The 17,676-nt window shown below is 36.8% G+C and overlaps 6 protein-coding genes across 7 annotated transcripts in view; 2 read left to right on the forward strand and 4 right to left on the reverse strand.

The window, feature by feature from the left end:
• On the reverse strand, positions 72–792 carry LOC104762621 (glycine-rich protein 23-like). The gene has a single exon (XM_010485951.2). The coding sequence runs from the start codon at positions 785–787 to the stop codon at positions 239–241; it is 549 nt and encodes a 182-aa protein (XP_010484253.1). The 5' UTR covers positions 788–792; the 3' UTR covers positions 72–238.
• On the forward strand, positions 1,333–2,023 carry LOC109124425 (E3 ubiquitin-protein ligase SDIR1-like). The gene is made up of 3 exons (XM_010485963.1): positions 1,333–1,426; positions 1,529–1,627; positions 1,716–2,023. Exons 1-3 carry the CDS (start codon positions 1,340–1,342, stop codon positions 1,776–1,778), a joined length of 249 nt encoding a protein of 82 aa, XP_010484265.1. The 5' UTR covers positions 1,333–1,339; the 3' UTR covers positions 1,779–2,023.
• On the reverse strand, positions 2,194–2,914 carry LOC104762642 (glycine-rich protein 23-like). The gene has a single exon (XM_010485973.2). The coding sequence runs from the start codon at positions 2,907–2,909 to the stop codon at positions 2,361–2,363; it is 549 nt and encodes a 182-aa protein (XP_010484275.1). The 5' UTR covers positions 2,910–2,914; the 3' UTR covers positions 2,194–2,360.
• LOC104762652 (26S proteasome non-ATPase regulatory subunit 1 homolog B) lies at positions 5,180–11,239 on the forward strand. Of its 2 annotated transcripts, XM_019243281.1 has the most exons (14): positions 5,180–5,470; positions 5,973–6,042; positions 6,253–6,358; positions 6,658–6,766; positions 6,847–7,015; positions 7,283–7,743; positions 7,850–7,985; positions 8,073–8,321; positions 8,424–8,600; positions 9,133–9,176; positions 9,272–9,530; positions 9,650–9,882; positions 9,967–10,465; positions 10,771–11,239. In XM_019243281.1, exons 1-14 carry the CDS (start codon positions 5,325–5,327, stop codon positions 11,116–11,118), a joined length of 3,006 nt encoding a protein of 1,001 aa, XP_019098826.1. In that variant the 5' UTR covers positions 5,180–5,324; the 3' UTR covers positions 11,119–11,239. The 2 variants fall into 2 exon arrangements, with proteins under 2 accessions (XP_019098826.1, XP_010484287.1); XM_010485985.2 differs by lacking the exons at positions 9,133–9,176; positions 9,272–9,530 and adding an exon at positions 8,740–8,998 and having other exon boundaries at positions 8,424–8,644.
• On the reverse strand, positions 13,219–14,603 carry LOC104778562. Its single transcript, XM_010503016.1, has 7 exons — positions 14,551–14,603; positions 14,335–14,410; positions 14,156–14,242; positions 13,822–14,043; positions 13,639–13,704; positions 13,378–13,548; positions 13,219–13,263 (listed from the first exon to the last, which is right to left on the reverse strand). The coding sequence occupies exons 1-7, from the start codon at positions 14,601–14,603 to the stop codon at positions 13,219–13,221; spliced, it is 720 nt and encodes a 239-aa protein (XP_010501318.1).
• LOC104762662 (TBC domain-containing protein C1952.17c-like) overlaps positions 16,966–17,676 on the reverse strand; it is a 3,877-nt gene continuing 3,166 nt past the window's right edge. Inside the window, exon 9 of the mRNA XM_010486003.2 lies at positions 16,966–17,258. Coding sequence (XP_010484305.1) covers positions 17,094–17,258 — 165 coding nt within the window. The 3' untranslated portion in view covers positions 16,966–17,093. The remainder of the gene's footprint in view (positions 17,259–17,676) is intronic.

Genomic DNA, 17,676 nt, shown 5'->3' on the forward strand with positions numbered 1-17,676 from the left:
TATAATATTTTTTCTTTAAATCGTTTTATCCATTTTATTTACACGAAGAAGCAAGATAAGAGACAATCATATAAGAGGAAAAGTGGAAAACAATTAAAGGGAAACGACAGACATTTCAGTTATTATTTCATATGTTTAGATTTTAACGAATTAGTTTACTTAAATAGTTAAATGGCAATACTCATGCATGGGGATTATTATAGCCCCTCGGCAATGCACACAACGGTTTGCCAAATCCTCAGTGACCTCCACCGCCAATTCCTCCCCCAACCTCATTACCGGCTCCTCCACCAATTTCTTTACCAGTTCCTCCGACGATTCCCCCAATGGCTCCACCATCAGCTCCCTTGTCAGCTCCTTTACCGGCTCCACCATCAATTCCTTTACCGACTCCGCCGCCAACTCCTTTGCCGAATCCACCGTCGTCAACTCCTTTACCGGCTCCACCGCCACCAAATCCACCGCTTATTCCACCACCAAAGCCTCCAATGCTGCCTCCAATCCAACCGCCACCTGATCCAAAGCCGCCTCCACCGCCTAAGTCGCCCAAGCCTTTTTTGAAGCCCTTCTTGTAGATGCCACCTTTGTGGAGGAGAGGACGAGGGTGAGGGTGAGGAAACAAGTGCTTGTCATCACCCAACTCTGATGCTCCCATAGTAAAATCTGCGGCCAAAGCAAATAGCAAAACAAACACAAACGCTCTGCAGGCGATTAGACCCATGATTATTGGAAACTTAAAATGTTTGTTATTAAAAACTATTGGAAGAGGATGTATTTTATATGACATTGCTTGTTGCATGAGTAGTATATATAGAGAGAGACTTAGATAGAGACCGTGATAGCATAACTGCATAAGCACTTTTCGTCAACTGTACGTAGACTTAAATAAACCGGATCACTTGGTTTATTTCCTATGAGAGACAACTCCAGTTTGTTTGTTTTTCTTGATAAATGAAACGAAAGAGATTCAAGATCAACGTGTTTACAGTGTGGCTAATGACGATCAAAATCACAGAGGAAATATATGAAATGAACCCTAATCCTTCAATTAACAGAGTGATCAGCACCATGGGGATATGGCAAGAAACCAGCTGTATAGAGTAAACCAAAACCTGCCCGGTTCAACCTGTACAACAACTAGGATATAATTATTGTTGAGTAAGAGTTAAATGATATATAATTCACCGGTCACTGGGAAAAATTATCGTCTGCCCAACTGCCATATTGATCTCATCCAACACAAAAGAGAAAAGTATGATGCAAAATATAGTTGAAGAATTGGGGAACCTATGACAACAATTATTATACNAACCATTTTTGATGCAGAGATGATTACGAAATGCTGCTAGCTCTTGATGATAACAACCATCGACATGGCGGCGCTTCTACTCAACGCATTAACGACTTACCAGAGTCTACAGTTCAGGTAAGCTAAAAGGTTCACATGTACAACACAGTTTTTTCATATCGAAATTTTGTTTACTAAAAAGCTTTCTCTTTGGTGTCATATGTTGGTGATAATATGCAGACTGATAAGTTTGAAGAAACGTGTGTTATTTGTCTGGAAACACCGACGATCGGAGACACCATACGTCATCTCCCCTGTTTGCACAAATTCCATAAAGATGTAAGTTTTTTACTGATTCGAATCAAAAACCCCTCCTTATTAGATATGAGAAATTCGAAATATCAACAATTGTTTATGAACTGTGCAGTGTATTGATCCGTGGCTAGGACGGAGTAAAGCATGTCCGGTTTGCAAATCCTCAGTTACTTGACAAGGTTCTCAAAACTCACCCGAGAACGTAATAAAAATTACCATTTTACCCTTCCAAACCGTGGATCTCTGGAATCATTTTCCTGGTAACTGGTAAGCCAGTCATTCTTCGCCATCGGTTTAGATGAACTCATGAAACGGTTTTTGTACTAGCGTTCTCGCGTGAGGAAGTAACTTTTTATCGCTGTGATTATTTTGTCAGGTTTAATTTCTTAGCTAATAAGAACTGTTAAAGTTAGTTGGTTTTAGTATTATCGCTTTAGTTTTTTCTGGTCTCGGTTAAACGTATACTTTTTTTAATTGCACAAGGCTTCAAAGTTCCTATATAAAACTAGTCTTACTAAGTATAATATTTTTTCTTTAAATCGTTTTATCCATTTTATTTACACGAAGAAGCAAGATAAGAGACAATCATATAAGAGGAAAAGTGGAAAACAATTAAAGGGAAACGACAGACATTTCAGTTATTATTTCATATGTTTAGATTTTAACGAATTAGTTTACTTAAATAGTTAAATGGCAATACTCATGCATGGGGATTATTATAGCCCCTCGGCAATGCACACAACGGTTTGCCAAATCCTCAGTGACCTCCACCGCCAATTCCTCCCCCAACCTCATTACCGGCTCCTCCACCAATTTCTTTACCAGTTCCTCCGACGATTCCCCCAATGGCTCCACCATCAGCTCCCTTGTCAGCTCCTTTACCGGCTCCACCATCAATTCCTTTACCGACTCCGCCGCCAACTCCTTTGCCGAATCCACCGTCGTCAACTCCTTTACCGGCTCCACCGCCACCAAATCCACCGCTTATTCCACCACCAAAGCCTCCAATGCTGCCTCCAATCCAACCGCCACCTGATCCAAAGCCGCCTCCACCGCCTAAGTCGCCCAAGCCTTTTTTGAAGCCCTTCTTGTAGATGCCACCTTTGTGGAGGAGAGGACGAGGGTGAGGGTGAGGAAACAAGTGCTTGTCATCACCCAACTCTGATGCTCCCATAGTAAAATCTGCGGCCAAAGCAAATAGCAAAACAAACACAAACGCTCTGCAGGCGATTAGACCCATGATTATTGGAAACTTAAAATGTTTGTTATTAAAAACTATTGGAAGAGGATGTATTTTATATGACATTGCTTGTTGCATGAGTAGTATATATAGAGAGAGACTTAGATAGAGACCGTGATAGCATAACTGCATAAGCACTTTTCGTCAACTGTACGTAGACTTAAATAAACCGGATCACTTGGTTTATTTCCTATGAGAGACAACTCCAGTTTGTTTGTTTTTCTTGATAAATGAAACGAAAGAGATTCAAGATCAACGTGTTTACAGTGTGGCTAATGACGATCAAAATCACAGAGGAAATATATGAAATGAACCCTAATCCTTCAATTAACAGAGTGATCAGCACCATGGGGATATGGCAAGAAACCAGCTGTATAGAGTAAACCAAAACCTGCCCGGTTCAACCTGTACAACAACTAGGATATAATTATTGTTGAGTAAGAGTTAAATGATATATAATTCACCGGTCACTGGGAAAAATTATCGTCTGCCCAACTGCCATATTGATCTCATCCAACACAAAAGAGAAAAGTATGATGCAAAATATAGTTGAAGAATTGGGGAACCTATGACAACAATTATTATACATACAGTTCGCTGAATTATTTTGATCATATCATAATTATATTTAACTTTGATTTAAGGATGTAGAGGTTTAAAGGCCACTAACAAAAAAATGTTTTGGCCAAAACAAGAAGCCGAAATATGAAATTGTGTGCGTATATCTCTCTTTTTTGCATGTTTATTCGTACAAATTATATGTATTGTCTAAGAGAAAATATCAAGTAGAATATAATTATATTCGACTGGAGAAAAAATGATATGGCCAAATTTGGTGGCTTAATATTTTGGATGACAGGCCATGTTAATTTTACGGAATATTGAAACCCCAAAATGTGATTTCATTTACTTTTGTGAGCTTAGCTTTTTTTTAGGCGTCTCATCAATCAATAATGCAAACCACAAACCCTCTCACATATGCTTACTTCCAAAACAAACAAATAAAGTTTTTTTTTTTTTTTCTCTCCTCAATCTCTCTTTCTCGGAGCAAGAATTAAGTTCTTATATACACCATCCATGGAGTAATTTATTAACGAAATAATGTATGCTTTCCTCTCTCATTATATAATAAACATGAGCAAATGATGGGGATTACCATGACAAGAGAGATACATACTTAAGATCCGTGAAGTTGATCAGTCGGTTTTAGGGATTTCTTCATTTGCTAGATTACAGAACATCTAAAACCATTCCAAACGTAAATGATCTAACACCAATTCAAGATCCGATTTTAGCACTCTTTAGCCAAACAACATCGCACACATATTTGATTATTCGCTAAAATTTAGCTCATCGATCACTAACCTAAGCTGAGGGAAATTGATTGATCATCATCTATCAGACCAAATGTAACACCAACAACAAGAGTTTGGAATTGGACAAGAAACCATATTACAAAACTCTATATTTATTTATATTTACATTGCGCAACTAAAAGGGGCCATTATATTATGGCCGTTTAATAGGTCCATTAAATAAACCTTATTATATACAGTACAGTAATGTGGCGCTCATTATATATGTTAGGGGTGAAAGTGAGTCAAGGGTAAATTTCAAGTGGTACTATTTGAAGTGTAAATTCCTACCCAGATAACAGATTGGTGTATTTTTCTACTTAAACTCTTACATAATTCAAATTTACTATCTAGACTTTGAATTGTTATCCATATTCGTACATTGACTCAAACAGCGTTAGTCAACCGTTAAATGTTTTGATCAATTTGACACGTAAGCGATGATATGTCAAGGTTATTGGGCTCGAAACCTTAAAACGACGTTGTTTTCAATTAAGATCTTTCCCCTAATTCAAAACACGTCATTTTAACTTTTAATTGTGAACGACGTCGTTTGCAATTAAGATCTTTTCCCATATTCAAAACACGTTGTTTTAACCTTTCACTGCAAACAACGTCGTTTTAAGGTTCCGAGCTCAACGACCTTGACACATCATCACTTAAGTGACAAATTGATCAAAACATTTAACGGTTGACTAACATTGTATGAGTCAATGAATGAATATGGGTAATGATTCGAAGTCTAGGTAGTAAATTTGAATTATGTAAGGATTTAGGTTGAAAAACACACATATATGTTGTTTGGATAAGAATTTACACTTTCGAAATAGTACGGGTTTAAATTTACCTTTTTCCCGGGGTGAAAGTATAATCTTAATAGAACTTAGGGGCATTGATTAAATAACTTGACTTGTTGGGTAAGTATCCTTAATATTCGATAAGTTTCGATGTTATATTTATTAATTTATTTAGACGGCTTATTCTGAAAAGTGAAGTCTCTCTCTCTGTCTCGATAAATTAGTTCGAGACGTCCCTTCCCTCGATCGAGGTTAAAGCTCGGTTCTTGTTCCTCCTTCTCCACACCGTTAGGGTTTTTTTTTTTCTTTCTTGAATTCCGATTAGGATAATGGCCGCCGTTATGGTTAGTTCGGCCGGTGGGTTACTTGCAATGCTCAATGAACCCCATCCTTCCTTGAAACTTCACGCTCTCTCTTATCTCAACAGATTGGTTGACCAATTTTGGCCCGAGATCTCCACCAGTGTTCCCATCATGTAATTCTCTCTTCCTTAGCTTTTTTTTTTCTTTTTCTTTTCTTATTGTTTTAGGGTTTTACTTGTTTAACTTCACTCGATCTGTTTGCTTGCTGGGAATTTTTGCGGTAAAGCTATTGGTGGGGTTTAGGGTTGCTTTTTCTTATTTTAGGACTTAGGATTCTTGAAATTCTAAGTTTTTTTTGGTCAGTCATGGACAGTTTTGTGTCGAGGTGAAGTTTTTGATTGGGAAAAGGAAAGCGTTGTAATGTCACAATTTGCAATAACTTTATCGGATTGCTTTAGTTCATCATTATGTAGATTCTTAATGCCAATGGACCCATTGTGTTATCTGACTTAAGTACGGCTCCGTTACTGACACGATGTACTTATTTTGTTCCCTTTGAAAGTTGTGGATCTACTGTACTTTTCTCATTCTTCTAGCTCGAGATCATACACTGTTATGTGCTGCTTAATATCTTGATTCTGAGACTCCTTTTTTTTCTTTTTTTTTTTTGGGTAGAGAGAGCTTATACGAAGATGAAGAGTTTGATCAGCATCAACGACAGCTTGCTGCATTGTTGGTCTCCAAGGTACAGTTTAGCTTTTTATTTAACTTAACACGATTACTTGTTGTGTATATATATATACTGGCCACATCTGTTAGTAGAGGAACTTGTGAAAGTTACACGAATGCATTATATGGTTGTTTCTCGTAAAAGCTGGTAGATAGTGGTATAAGTTTTAGAGCTTTGACCTTCTCTTGTTTCCTAATGATGATTGTTATCTTTTTCTTATCTCAGGTTTTCTATTACTTGGGTGAACTTAACGATTCATTGTCCTATGCCCTTGGAGCTGGATCCTTATTTGATGTTTCCGAGGATTCTGATTATGTTCATACTCTACTTGGTAAGGATATTGAAGCTTGTTGCTCTCCTCTCTTTTCATCTCCTTCCTAGACCTATGATGACAGTAAACAGTAGCTTGGATATTCTTGACCATAATATACATAAAGTCAAGTTAAATGCAATATGTATTAAGCAAATAGTTTAGTGTTTTAGACCACATCTTTTTCTAACTAATAAGACTTGCACATATATCTTTCTATCAGCTATCATTTGTAACTAATAAGCTTCGCACATTAGTCTTTCTTTTTATAAGATTTTTCTCCGATAAATTCACTAATAAGCTTCTGTTTTCGCTTTCAGCTAAAGCAATAGATGAGTATGCTATTCTCAGATCCAAGGCAGTCGAGTCAAGTGAGGCTGTGGAAATTGACCCGAGACTGGAGGCCATTGTTGAACGAATGCTAGACAAGTATGGGATGCCTAATTTAATTACTTTTTGACTCTCTTCTTTGTTATTTAATTTTACTCACATGATTTTCTGTTTTGCAGATGTATCACTGACGGAAAGTATCAACAAGCCATGGGCATTGCTATAGAATGTCGGAGATTGGATAAGTTGGAAGAATCGATTGTAAAGAGTGAAAATGTGCAGGGAACATTATCTTACTGCATTAATGTTTCCCACTCTTTTGTTAACCACAGAGAATATAGACATGAGGTGAGTGTACTCCCCACAGAACTGGAATTTAACAAGAGTAATATGTTTATGATACTATGAGTTGACTAGGATACATCTTCGTTTATCTTTCTTTGCAAATATAACGGTCATGCGGACCTTATATTGTATCTTCTCAACCACAGTTGTAAATTACACCTTGTAATTCATTGCATTCTTTATGTCGTAAATCAAAACACTTTTGTAGGTAATTTGGATTTACTGTTAATTTGCAAATGATACCATCCTTACGTTGTTTAATTCGTGTAGGTTCTTCGGTTACTCGTTAATGTCTACCAGAAGCTGGCTTCTCCTGATTATTTGAGCATTTGTCAATGCCTTATGTTTTTGGATGAACCACAAGGTGTTGCGAGCATATTGGAGAAGCTTCTACGCTCAGAGAGTAAGGATGATGCTTTATTGGCTTTGCAAATCGCTTTCGATCTCGTAGAGAATGAGCACCAGGCATTTCTCATGAGTGTGAGAGACCGCCTTCCAGCTCCCAAGACCCGTCCTGTAGAAGCAGTTCAAGCCGTTGAGACCTCTACTGCTCAAAATGAGAACAATGCAGGGGATGTACAGATGGCGGATGACACTCCATCTCAGACAATTGTGCATGAAACGATTCCTGCTGACGCTGTGTATGCTGAGAGGTTAACAAAGGTTAAGGGAATTTTATCTGGAGAGACATCAATACAGCTGACCCTCCAGTTTCTTTACAGCCATAACAAGTGAGGCAGTTAATTTCCCTTTACATTTCTTGAAAGGATATTTTGTTCTTAAGTCGTTTCTTCCAGATAGTAACATGCTTCAGCAATAACCATTGTTTGTCTGTAGATCGGACTTGCTAATCCTGAAGACAATAAAACAGTCCGTTGAGATGCGGAACAGTGTATGTCACAGTGCTACAATATATGCGAATGCTATAATGCATGCTGGAACGACAGTTGACACTTTCCTCAGGGAGAATTTGGTAAACTTTACTTTCACTATCATTTTTTTGCACTTTTTCAACGATAAAGATATGACATAGAATTTATTCTTCTTTTTGAATTGGCAGGATTGGCTAAGCAGGGCCACCAATTGGGCGAAGTTTAGTGCTACAGCAGGATTAGGTGTTATTCATAGTGGTCACTTACAACAAGGCAGGTCACTGATGGCTCCATACTTGCCTCAGAGAGGAGCAGGTGGTGGTGGGAGTCCTTATTCCGAAGGGGGTGCTTTATATGCTCTTGGCCTTATTCATGCCAACCATGGTGAGGGAATCAAGCAATTTCTTCGTGATAGCCTACGCAGCACTAGTCTTGAGGTACTTGGCTATATTTTTCTTCTGGATAGTCTTTCATTCTATCACCAAAAAGTTAGTCTTTTGTGTAGATTTGATTTTCATCAAAAAGAAATATGATTGCAGGTTATTCAACATGGAGCTTGTTTAGGTCTTGGTTTGGCTGCCCTTGGGACAGCTGATGAAGACATATACGATGATATCAAAAGCGTGCTTTACACTGACAGTGCTGTTGCTGGTGAAGCTGCCGGCATTAGCATGGGTCTGTTGTTGGTTGGAACTGCAACTGATAAGGCAAGTGAGATGCTCGCTTATGCTCACGAGACTCAGCATGAGAAGATAATAAGGTAATTTCAAATCTGGAAGAGGTTTTTTTGTTGTGTGTGGGTGCATGATAATTTCTTTCAGTCTTCAAATAACAAACATCTGATATTATGTTCAGGGGATTGGCTCTAGGAATAGCTCTCACAGTATATGGTAGAGAAGAGGGAGCAGATACATTGATTGAGCAGATGACTAGAGATCAAGATCCTATCATCCGTTACGGTGGAATGTATGCACTCGCATTGGCTTACAGTGGAACCGCTAACAACAAAGCCATCCGCCAACTCCTTCACTTTGCCGTGTCTGATGTCAGTGACGATGTCAGGAGGACTGCTGTTCTTGCACTTGGATTTGTCTTATACTCTGATCCAGAGCAGGTACTCCATATTCCTTTTAGCTCAATAAATTTTTGACGCTAAAGTCCATTTCTTTAGTGTTTTAAGGCTCTTGTGCTCGCTTACACTTATTAACTGGTTACACAATATTNACTGCAACTGATAAGGCAAGTGAGATGCTCGCTTATGCTCACGAGACTCAGCATGAGAAGATAATAAGGTAATTTCAAATCTGGAAGAGGTTTTTTTGTTGTGTGTGGGTGCATGATAATTTCTTTCAGTCTTCAAATAACAAACATCTGATATTATGTTCAGGGGATTGGCTCTAGGAATAGCTCTCACAGTATATGGTAGAGAAGAGGGAGCAGATACATTGATTGAGCAGATGACTAGAGATCAAGATCCTATCATCCGTTACGGTGGAATGTATGCACTCGCATTGGCTTACAGTGGAACCGCTAACAACAAAGCCATCCGCCAACTCCTTCACTTTGCCGTGTCTGATGTCAGTGACGATGTCAGGAGGACTGCTGTTCTTGCACTTGGATTTGTCTTATACTCTGATCCAGAGCAGGTACTCCATATTCCTTTTAGCTCAATAAATTTTTGACGCTAAAGTCCATTTCTTTAGTGTTTTAAGGCTCTTGTGCTCGCTTACACTTATTAACTGGTTACACAATATTTAAACTGTAGACTCCCCGTATTGTATCCCTTCTTTCTGAGTCGTACAATCCGCATGTCCGCTATGGCGCAGCTCTTGCAGTTGGCATCTCTTGTGCAGGCACTGGCCTGAGTGAGGCAATATCCTTATTGGAGCCACTTACATCAGATGTGGTGGACTTCGTTCGTCAAGGTGCTCTGATTGCCATGGCGATGGTGATGGTCCAAATTAGTGAAGCAAGCGATTCTCGTGTTGGAGCATTTAGGTTAGTAAAGTTCTGATCTCTTCATCAAAGGAGGTAGGAAATAGTTCCCTTCTGAAGACTAAAATTCGTCTTGTGTTTTTGCAGGCGTCAACTTGAGAAGATAATACTTGACAAGCATGAAGATACAATGAGCAAGATGGGAGCAATTTTGGCTTCAGGTATTCTTGATGCTGGTGGAAGGAATGTGACGATAAGACTGCTCTCTAAGACAAAACATGACAAAGTCACTGCGGTCATTGGCCTCGCTGTCTTTAGCCAGTTTTGGTATTGGTACCCATTGATTTACTTCATAAGCTTGGCGTTCTCACCAACCGCGTTCATCGGTTTGAACTACGACCTCAAAGTCCCAAAGTTTGAATTCATGTCGCACGCAAAACCATCTTTGTTCGAGTATCCAAAACCAACCACGGTTGCTACTGCCAACACCGCTGCCAAATTACCAACTGCTGTGCTCTCAACCTCAGTCAAAGCGAAAGCTAGGGCTAAGAAAGAAGCAGAGCAGAAAGCTAATGCCGAAAGGTCTGGCAACGATGCAGGAAAAGCAAAAGCAGCGTCAGATGAGAAGGAAGCAGACTCTATGCAGGTAAAGTGCAAATCTTATTCCCAACATCGTGTATATATATATATTTTTTGGGGCAAAACATCTTCGTCTAAAAGGTCAATTCAAGATTAGTAAGTTTCTGTTATGGCCAATGGTAGTTTCGTGAACACATGCAATCTCATGATCATGATGATCCTATCTGATTGAATTGAAATTAATTTCTCTAACATTTTCTACTTTGTCCAATGCTGCTCCTATGATGAATCTCATGGTCATGATGAATCTGTCAGTCTCGTGTTTTGATCATATTTGGACCATTAACTATATCTTCTGTATGTTACTGCCAGGTTGATAGCACAGCTACAACAGTGGAGAAGAAGGTTGAGCCAGAAGCGACGTTTGAGATTCTAGTGAACCCTGCTCGTGTAGTCCCTTCACAGGAGAAATACATAAAATTGATGGAGGAAACTAGATATGTACCGGTGAAGTTAGCTCCATCAGGGTTTGTCCTTCTAAGAGACTTGCGTCCTCATGAGCCTGAGGTTCTGTCTTTGACTGATGCACCAACTTCAACAGCATCTCCTGCTGACGGTGCGGCAGCTACAGGACAAGGCGAACAAGCAACAACCACCTCGGCTATGGCCGTAGATGACGAGCCACAACCTCCACAAGCCTTTGAATACTCCTCTCCATGATTTTGTTTTTGGATTAGTGGGTAAATTTTTTTTCTGTTGAGTAAACAAAGAAACAGTTCCCATTTGTAAACTTGGAGGCTAGTACTTATTGCATCGGTTCCGTCCGACTTGTTCTCGTGTATTAGCTTCTTTTTATTTGTTTCTTTAAAAAATTTTGGTCATCAAACTCACAAGAGGCTGCTCAGAACGCTATCACCACAATGAACGGTCGCCAATTAAGCGGTAAGAAATTGAAAGTCCAGCATAAGAGACAACAGGCAACAGCAGAGTAAATTTAAATGTCCTAATAAAGGCTCAAAAATTCATTATCAAGTTATTATTTTATTTGGTATATCACATATAAAGTCCACAATTAATATTAATGGCTGTATAGTATTATTATTATTATTATTATTATGTTTGTAATTAATGTAATTATATTTAATTAAGAAAAATCAATGGGAGGTCCAAATTTCATATCTAAAAATTAAAGTGGTTCAAATAACTGTATTTTATTACTTAATTTCACTGTTCTTATATTCTTAAATGAATTCAATTACGATTAACACACAGTTTTAATTTATAGAATAGATTGATTTTTCGGAAAGAAATTCTAATTCATCATTTGGAAAAGTTTGCTAAAACCTTAAAACATGCATGTAGTCTAGTGTTTTGTGGTATAGATATTTTACTGCCCAAATGCAAATCTACATGTGTATGTTGTTATAACAAGAATATAATAATTTTACTATTAAAATGATATTTCGAAAAGGAGGAATGCATAACCCCGGTTAATTTGAGTCTTGGGAAAACATGATGATGTTTGATGACGAAAAGTCATGCATGATCTCCGATCTTTTTCTTCCTCTAGCATCTGCATCATGCATGCATATTAAGCTCAGTAGCAAGACCGGCTAAACCAGTCTTTTCTTGCACTTGTTGATTCGGCATCATGACTTTGCATGTTGCTGTCGTAGATCTGCGCCAGATGATGAATCGCTATCTCTTCTGCTTGCTGTTGTTCGGTAGCGTCACAATCTTCTTGTCCCTCTAGCATTTTATCCTCTCAAGCTCATCAGCAAAACCGGCTAAACCAGTCTCTTCTTACACTTGTTGAAATCATGTAGTCTTCTAGTGTTTAAATATCCTATAATGAAGTATCTTGATATTTTACTAAAACAATACATTCATCATCGTGAAATAAATCTAATCTATGTTAAAAAGATATAATTTCACCAAAACTAAAATAAAAATAAGTTAGGTGTATGACACACCCGGTTCAATAGGCAACATCAAAATAATAAAAAAAAAAAAAAACGAGACTAAAAGAGCAAAAAAAGACTGAAACAAAAATAAAGAAAAACTAAATTAACTCCGACGTGAATCGTTCCCGCATGTTCAGGTCCCCCATAAGGTCCCCCATAAGTAAAACTCGTATTGTCTGTCTTATTGACTTTGTAGTAGCTGGGGTTTGTTTCTCTTACTTCGAGATCGTAGGTCGGGCGTAAATCGTCCTTGTTAACTATAATTTCCAGATCACGCATATATGCAGCTTTGGCGCTGTTCGGAAGATACCCAGATCCCATTTGGGTTGTCGTGTGTCGACCGGAGACGGAATTCTCTTTTAATTCGTAATCATTTATTATTTCACCGCCCCATTCTGTCGATTCTGCGTGGTCAGTGAGTATAGTAAAGATCTCCATGGGCCAATAACCAACTGGAATAAGTGTGTCACTGTTCGGACCGACAGACAACCACCAGTGTCCAAGGTTTGGATCCTACATTATATATATATATATTAAAAATTAGTTTTATAACAAAATAAAAATAAAAATATTAACCGTCTAACCTTCCAAATCTGGATTGTAATGGCTTCGATGTGGGGGTAGATAGCGCCTCCAAGAAGGACATTGCCACTGGTTTGTATAAAACCAGGACATTGAAGATTCGGGCATCCCACAGAAGTGTATGCATCATTCTACAAGGGGTTTTTTTTTTTTTTTTTTTTTTTTTTTTTTTTTTTGTCAACAGCCAATCGAGAGGAAAAAAGTATTATTAGTTTTATAGAAAACATATTGTCATAAAATTGAAGTGAACAAAAAAAAAAAACATAGCAAACACTTACTGTCCAGTAAATAAAGAGTCTAGACTGTTCATCCGAAAATCCTGAGGGAGACACCTATATAGAAAATAATTAAAAAAACAATTATATTGTTAGTCATATTGCATACATAAGTTATAAAATTAATATAAAACTTATATAACAAATAATCTTCTAACCTGCCATCCAGCTTCGATGCTGTTCATATCACCTCTTTCATATGAACCCGAGGTGAGCCAAAGTTGGCCTAAGCTGAACTCGTCGAATTGAGCAACTTTGGGGTGCCCAACACTCATTGTGACTTTTGTTCCATAGATATTTTGTGTACTCGTCGAATATACGATAGCATACTGTGCATACAATTCAGTTTAAAAAAGTTACTGATGAAAATTTTGGAGCAATTCATATTATAGAAAAACGGAAAAAGTCTTTATATTTACCTCATGTCCGCGGGTGAATTTAAATGCATCACTTTGTTCGCTTGACGAAGAAGATACGACAGCATGCTGTGCATACAAATCCGATATACAGTTAATATAGAAATAACAATTAGCATATTCACAAAAAAAAAATGATGAAATTTTGGAGCAGTTCATATTACAGAAAAACGGAAATATATTTACCCCATGTCGTCCTCTGCGGGTGAATTTAGATGCAGCACTAGAATTAGTAGCCCCGTTCTCCTCAGAAACTAATCCTTTCTTCCTATTCGGAATTATCCCGAGTCCTCTCCTAATCGGAATCGTCCCCTCGGGACATTCCGATCCATTACGACCGTTCCATATCTGCCAGCTGCTAACTCCATCTTCATTTTTGGCTGTGTTAGGAAGATTTCTTGGTATTTCCTGTATTCTATTTCATTTTTTTTAAAAAAAAAAAGGGAAAACATTGTAAGAACTTACTTAAATAAAACTGATATGTGTAAATGAGTAAAAAATATAATAAATAAACAAAGACCTGGAGCTTGTGATCATTGAGGAGAGGATGCGTGAACGACGGCTGAGCTAATATTTCTATGCACTCTATGATATCCCCGTCAGGACTCTGTTAGGTTTTACCAAAAAAAAAGGTTAATTATATGCTAATAATATATAAACATAAAATTTGTGTTGTGAACGTGCGGTTTAATTATTTACGTTGATGGTTGTAGTCGTTGTCGAGGCACCCACCGGAACGCAAAGAGTGAGTGTTAGTAAACACAAGAAGAGAGCCCTGCAAATAAAAATAAAATAAAATCATTGTCTTATTAGTTTGTGATCCTGAAAATAAATAAATATATATAAACCCTTACTGAAGCATACACATCTCAAACTAATTAAATCATGCACATATCTCTAGTAGCAAATATTCACCATGAAGAAGATTCTCGGATGATTTTTCTTCTTCTGAACGATGGCAAATTCATAGATACTGAATAGCCCACTGTAATCTCCTGAAAAGGTTGCATCTAATCAATCAAAGAAATATTAATTAGATACGAGAAAGAAGATAAAAGCATAATTACTTACTATTCCAATATCATAAAATATACTATAGATCGATCATTCATTACTCTCATAAGTCCACTAATTCTTCTCAAGAAGAGCAACTCAGATTTACAAATCATGAAAACATATATTAACCAGATTCTACAGAAGGATAGATTCACATATAAACACCATTATGATAGAAAAGGCTCAATCTTTCTTCAAGCCCTTGTTCATATTAAAACTCAGCTTTTACCTTACACACGAGAACACACATGGAACCACTCTCTTGTCTTCTTTTCTTTCCTTCTCTCTCTCTCTCTCTCTCTCTCTCTCTCTCTCTCTCTCTCTCTCTCTCTCTCTCTTTAGCCCGATCTAAAAACCTTCCAAATTCTCTCGTTCTAGCGCTTGCTTTTCACAAAAGGAGTTCTCATCCTTACTTATATAATAAAACACGTAAAAGTAAACTTATGAGAAAAGTAAATAACAAAATATAAATCCTAAATAATTTCCTTAATCTTGAAATATAAAATGTAAAATAATTTCCTAAATAATATCTTCTGTACCACTTGGCATTTCTGTTACTTAACTAGATAAGACAATTCTGTACTTTCAGCAGATTTATTATTTATATTTAATGAACTCATGCATGCATGATTCAACTAATGGATGAGAATATGCTAAATATGCTAAGTGGAATTCTAACAGCATTCATATCCGATGAAAATGCTACGTGGACTTCATCGCTCGTAGGTTGCGAGTGGGTCGGACTTGATCATTAAAATTACCGATTTTTATTTTACCAACAATTAAAAGGGGGCGCAGCTTGAAATTAACTTGACCAATTCTGAAACTTGGTTGCAATTGCGGATCTCTTCTTGGTCTCGGTTGTTGAGAGTGCTAACTGGTATTGATTTGAAATCAGATAAAGATTCGGGCTTTGATGATGAGTCGTTAGGAGGGAATGAGAAAATTGTATAGGAAGCTGGTTTCTAACATGTTACTTCACATTCAGGGTTCCTTTTCTAGCAAGCTAGGTCATGTCTACAAAACCCTAATTTGATATGATCTAAAACAAAACAAAAAAAAAAAACAATTTTTAAGTTTGTTATAAAAAAATATGTACATAAAACATAAAATTTTGTATATGATTACAATACAAAATCTTTTGAATATGTCAAGTTTGTTATACCTTTTTGGTGATCAACTATTTATTTTAATGTTAGTTCAAGATATTTGAAATTGTTATACTAATGCAAAGTCCTATGATATGATGAAAATATGAACAAAACTCAATTTAGAATTAGAGGATATTATAGGGAGAGATTTGAAATTAGGTAAAATAAATCTCTTGCCAAGAAGTTGGGAGATTCAATTAAAAATGACAAGAGATTAAAGGAAGAAAAAGATCTCAGATGAAAAACAGTTCTTTTTCTCTTGATCACATAAACAAAACCACAATAATTGAATCTCCCAATTTGTAGGGATTAGTTTTTAAAAGGACATACTTTAGAAAAGTTCGTGAAATTATACTTTGATATTAAGAATTTGATGAACTAAATATTTTGTTAATTTATTTTTTATTTCTAATAAACATGTCTTGCGACCTTGTAAGGGAAGGCGCCTGACCACAATCATTTCTTTCCATTTTTGCGAGTGTTTAGATACACAAAGGCATGTCTGATCAACATAAAATAAACAAAAATAATAATACTCACAAACATATTTCGAGAGAACTAATAAATATTCAATATGAAATAAAGTAAATTCATATTCAATGTGAAATCTGTAGCAATTAGCCTCCCCCTCACCAGTACCAACTAGCCTAGTACCAACATCCCACAACATAAAAACATATTTTTGATTTAGGGAAAAAATGCTATTTTAAACAATCAATCAAATACATTTGGACCAAATATAGAGTGAGCTAAAACTCTTTATGAGGCAATAACTAATAAGAGCTCTAACTAATAATATCCATTTAATTTTACTCCGAGCTGAATCAGAATAATATATAACCAAATTATTAAATAAACTTTGCGATAATGATTAAATTTAGGTAATATATAAAAATGATACAAAAGTAGTATATATAAAGTAACCAACATGTAATATGTAACACATTGATGACATTAATACAATTATACAACCCACCAATAATAATAATAATAATCATAAATTCTCAATATACGCCATATTCTCAATATACGTCATTTTTCTTACTTCAATTTTTTTTTTTTTGAACAACTTTTCATACTTAATCAACGCTTGTATCTTTATCATGCTTCTTTCCGTTGGACAAATTACAAACAAACATATTTCGATTAAAAGAGTAAAGTGAAAGTACCCTAAAACAAAACAAAAACGCTTTGTATAATTGTAATGGGCAACTAAAAGTTGACTTGATCAGAAGTTAGAAAAAAAAGGACTTATAATAACATTTTGGAACGAAGTTTATTGGCTACATACAAGAGATGGCTGATGTTTGTAGTTGGATAGTGTTGAAGTAACTTCATATTCGATGTGAAATCCCCAGCGATTAGCCTCCTCCTCACCAAAACCAACATCGCACAACATATCCCCAGTAAGCTCTCCTGCAACAATAAGATCAACGGAGTTCTATCATTCCCGCAAACATTGAGGAATGAGTGAGTCTTCTGTATCTATTTATTTGATTTCAAGTATAAGTCAATCTTACCAGAGGGCCTTCGGGGTCGCTTAAGAGTGCATCCCATATGTGAAGACAATCGAAGAAACTAAACTCTTGTGTCAGGAGGAGAGTGATCCACCTAAATGCATAGAACTGTGGGTTTACCTGTCATCCATAGAGTCTATACAATGTCAATCTCAGAGGCTCCAATCTAATGTTATTATGATCTAGATGAGAGAACATTAATACTAAACAAGCTAAGGGGATCATTGGAATTTATCTTCCGCACAGAATCGATGTCTTACTTTCGTGGTGATCTCTAGATGACGCCAAAGTTCCTCATCATGCTTCTTAACAAGTTG

This window comes from Camelina sativa, chromosome 3, assembly GCF_000633955.1.
Source record: "Camelina sativa cultivar DH55 chromosome 3, Cs, whole genome shotgun sequence".
Taxonomy (NCBI): Eukaryota; Viridiplantae; Streptophyta; class Magnoliopsida; order Brassicales; family Brassicaceae; genus Camelina; species Camelina sativa.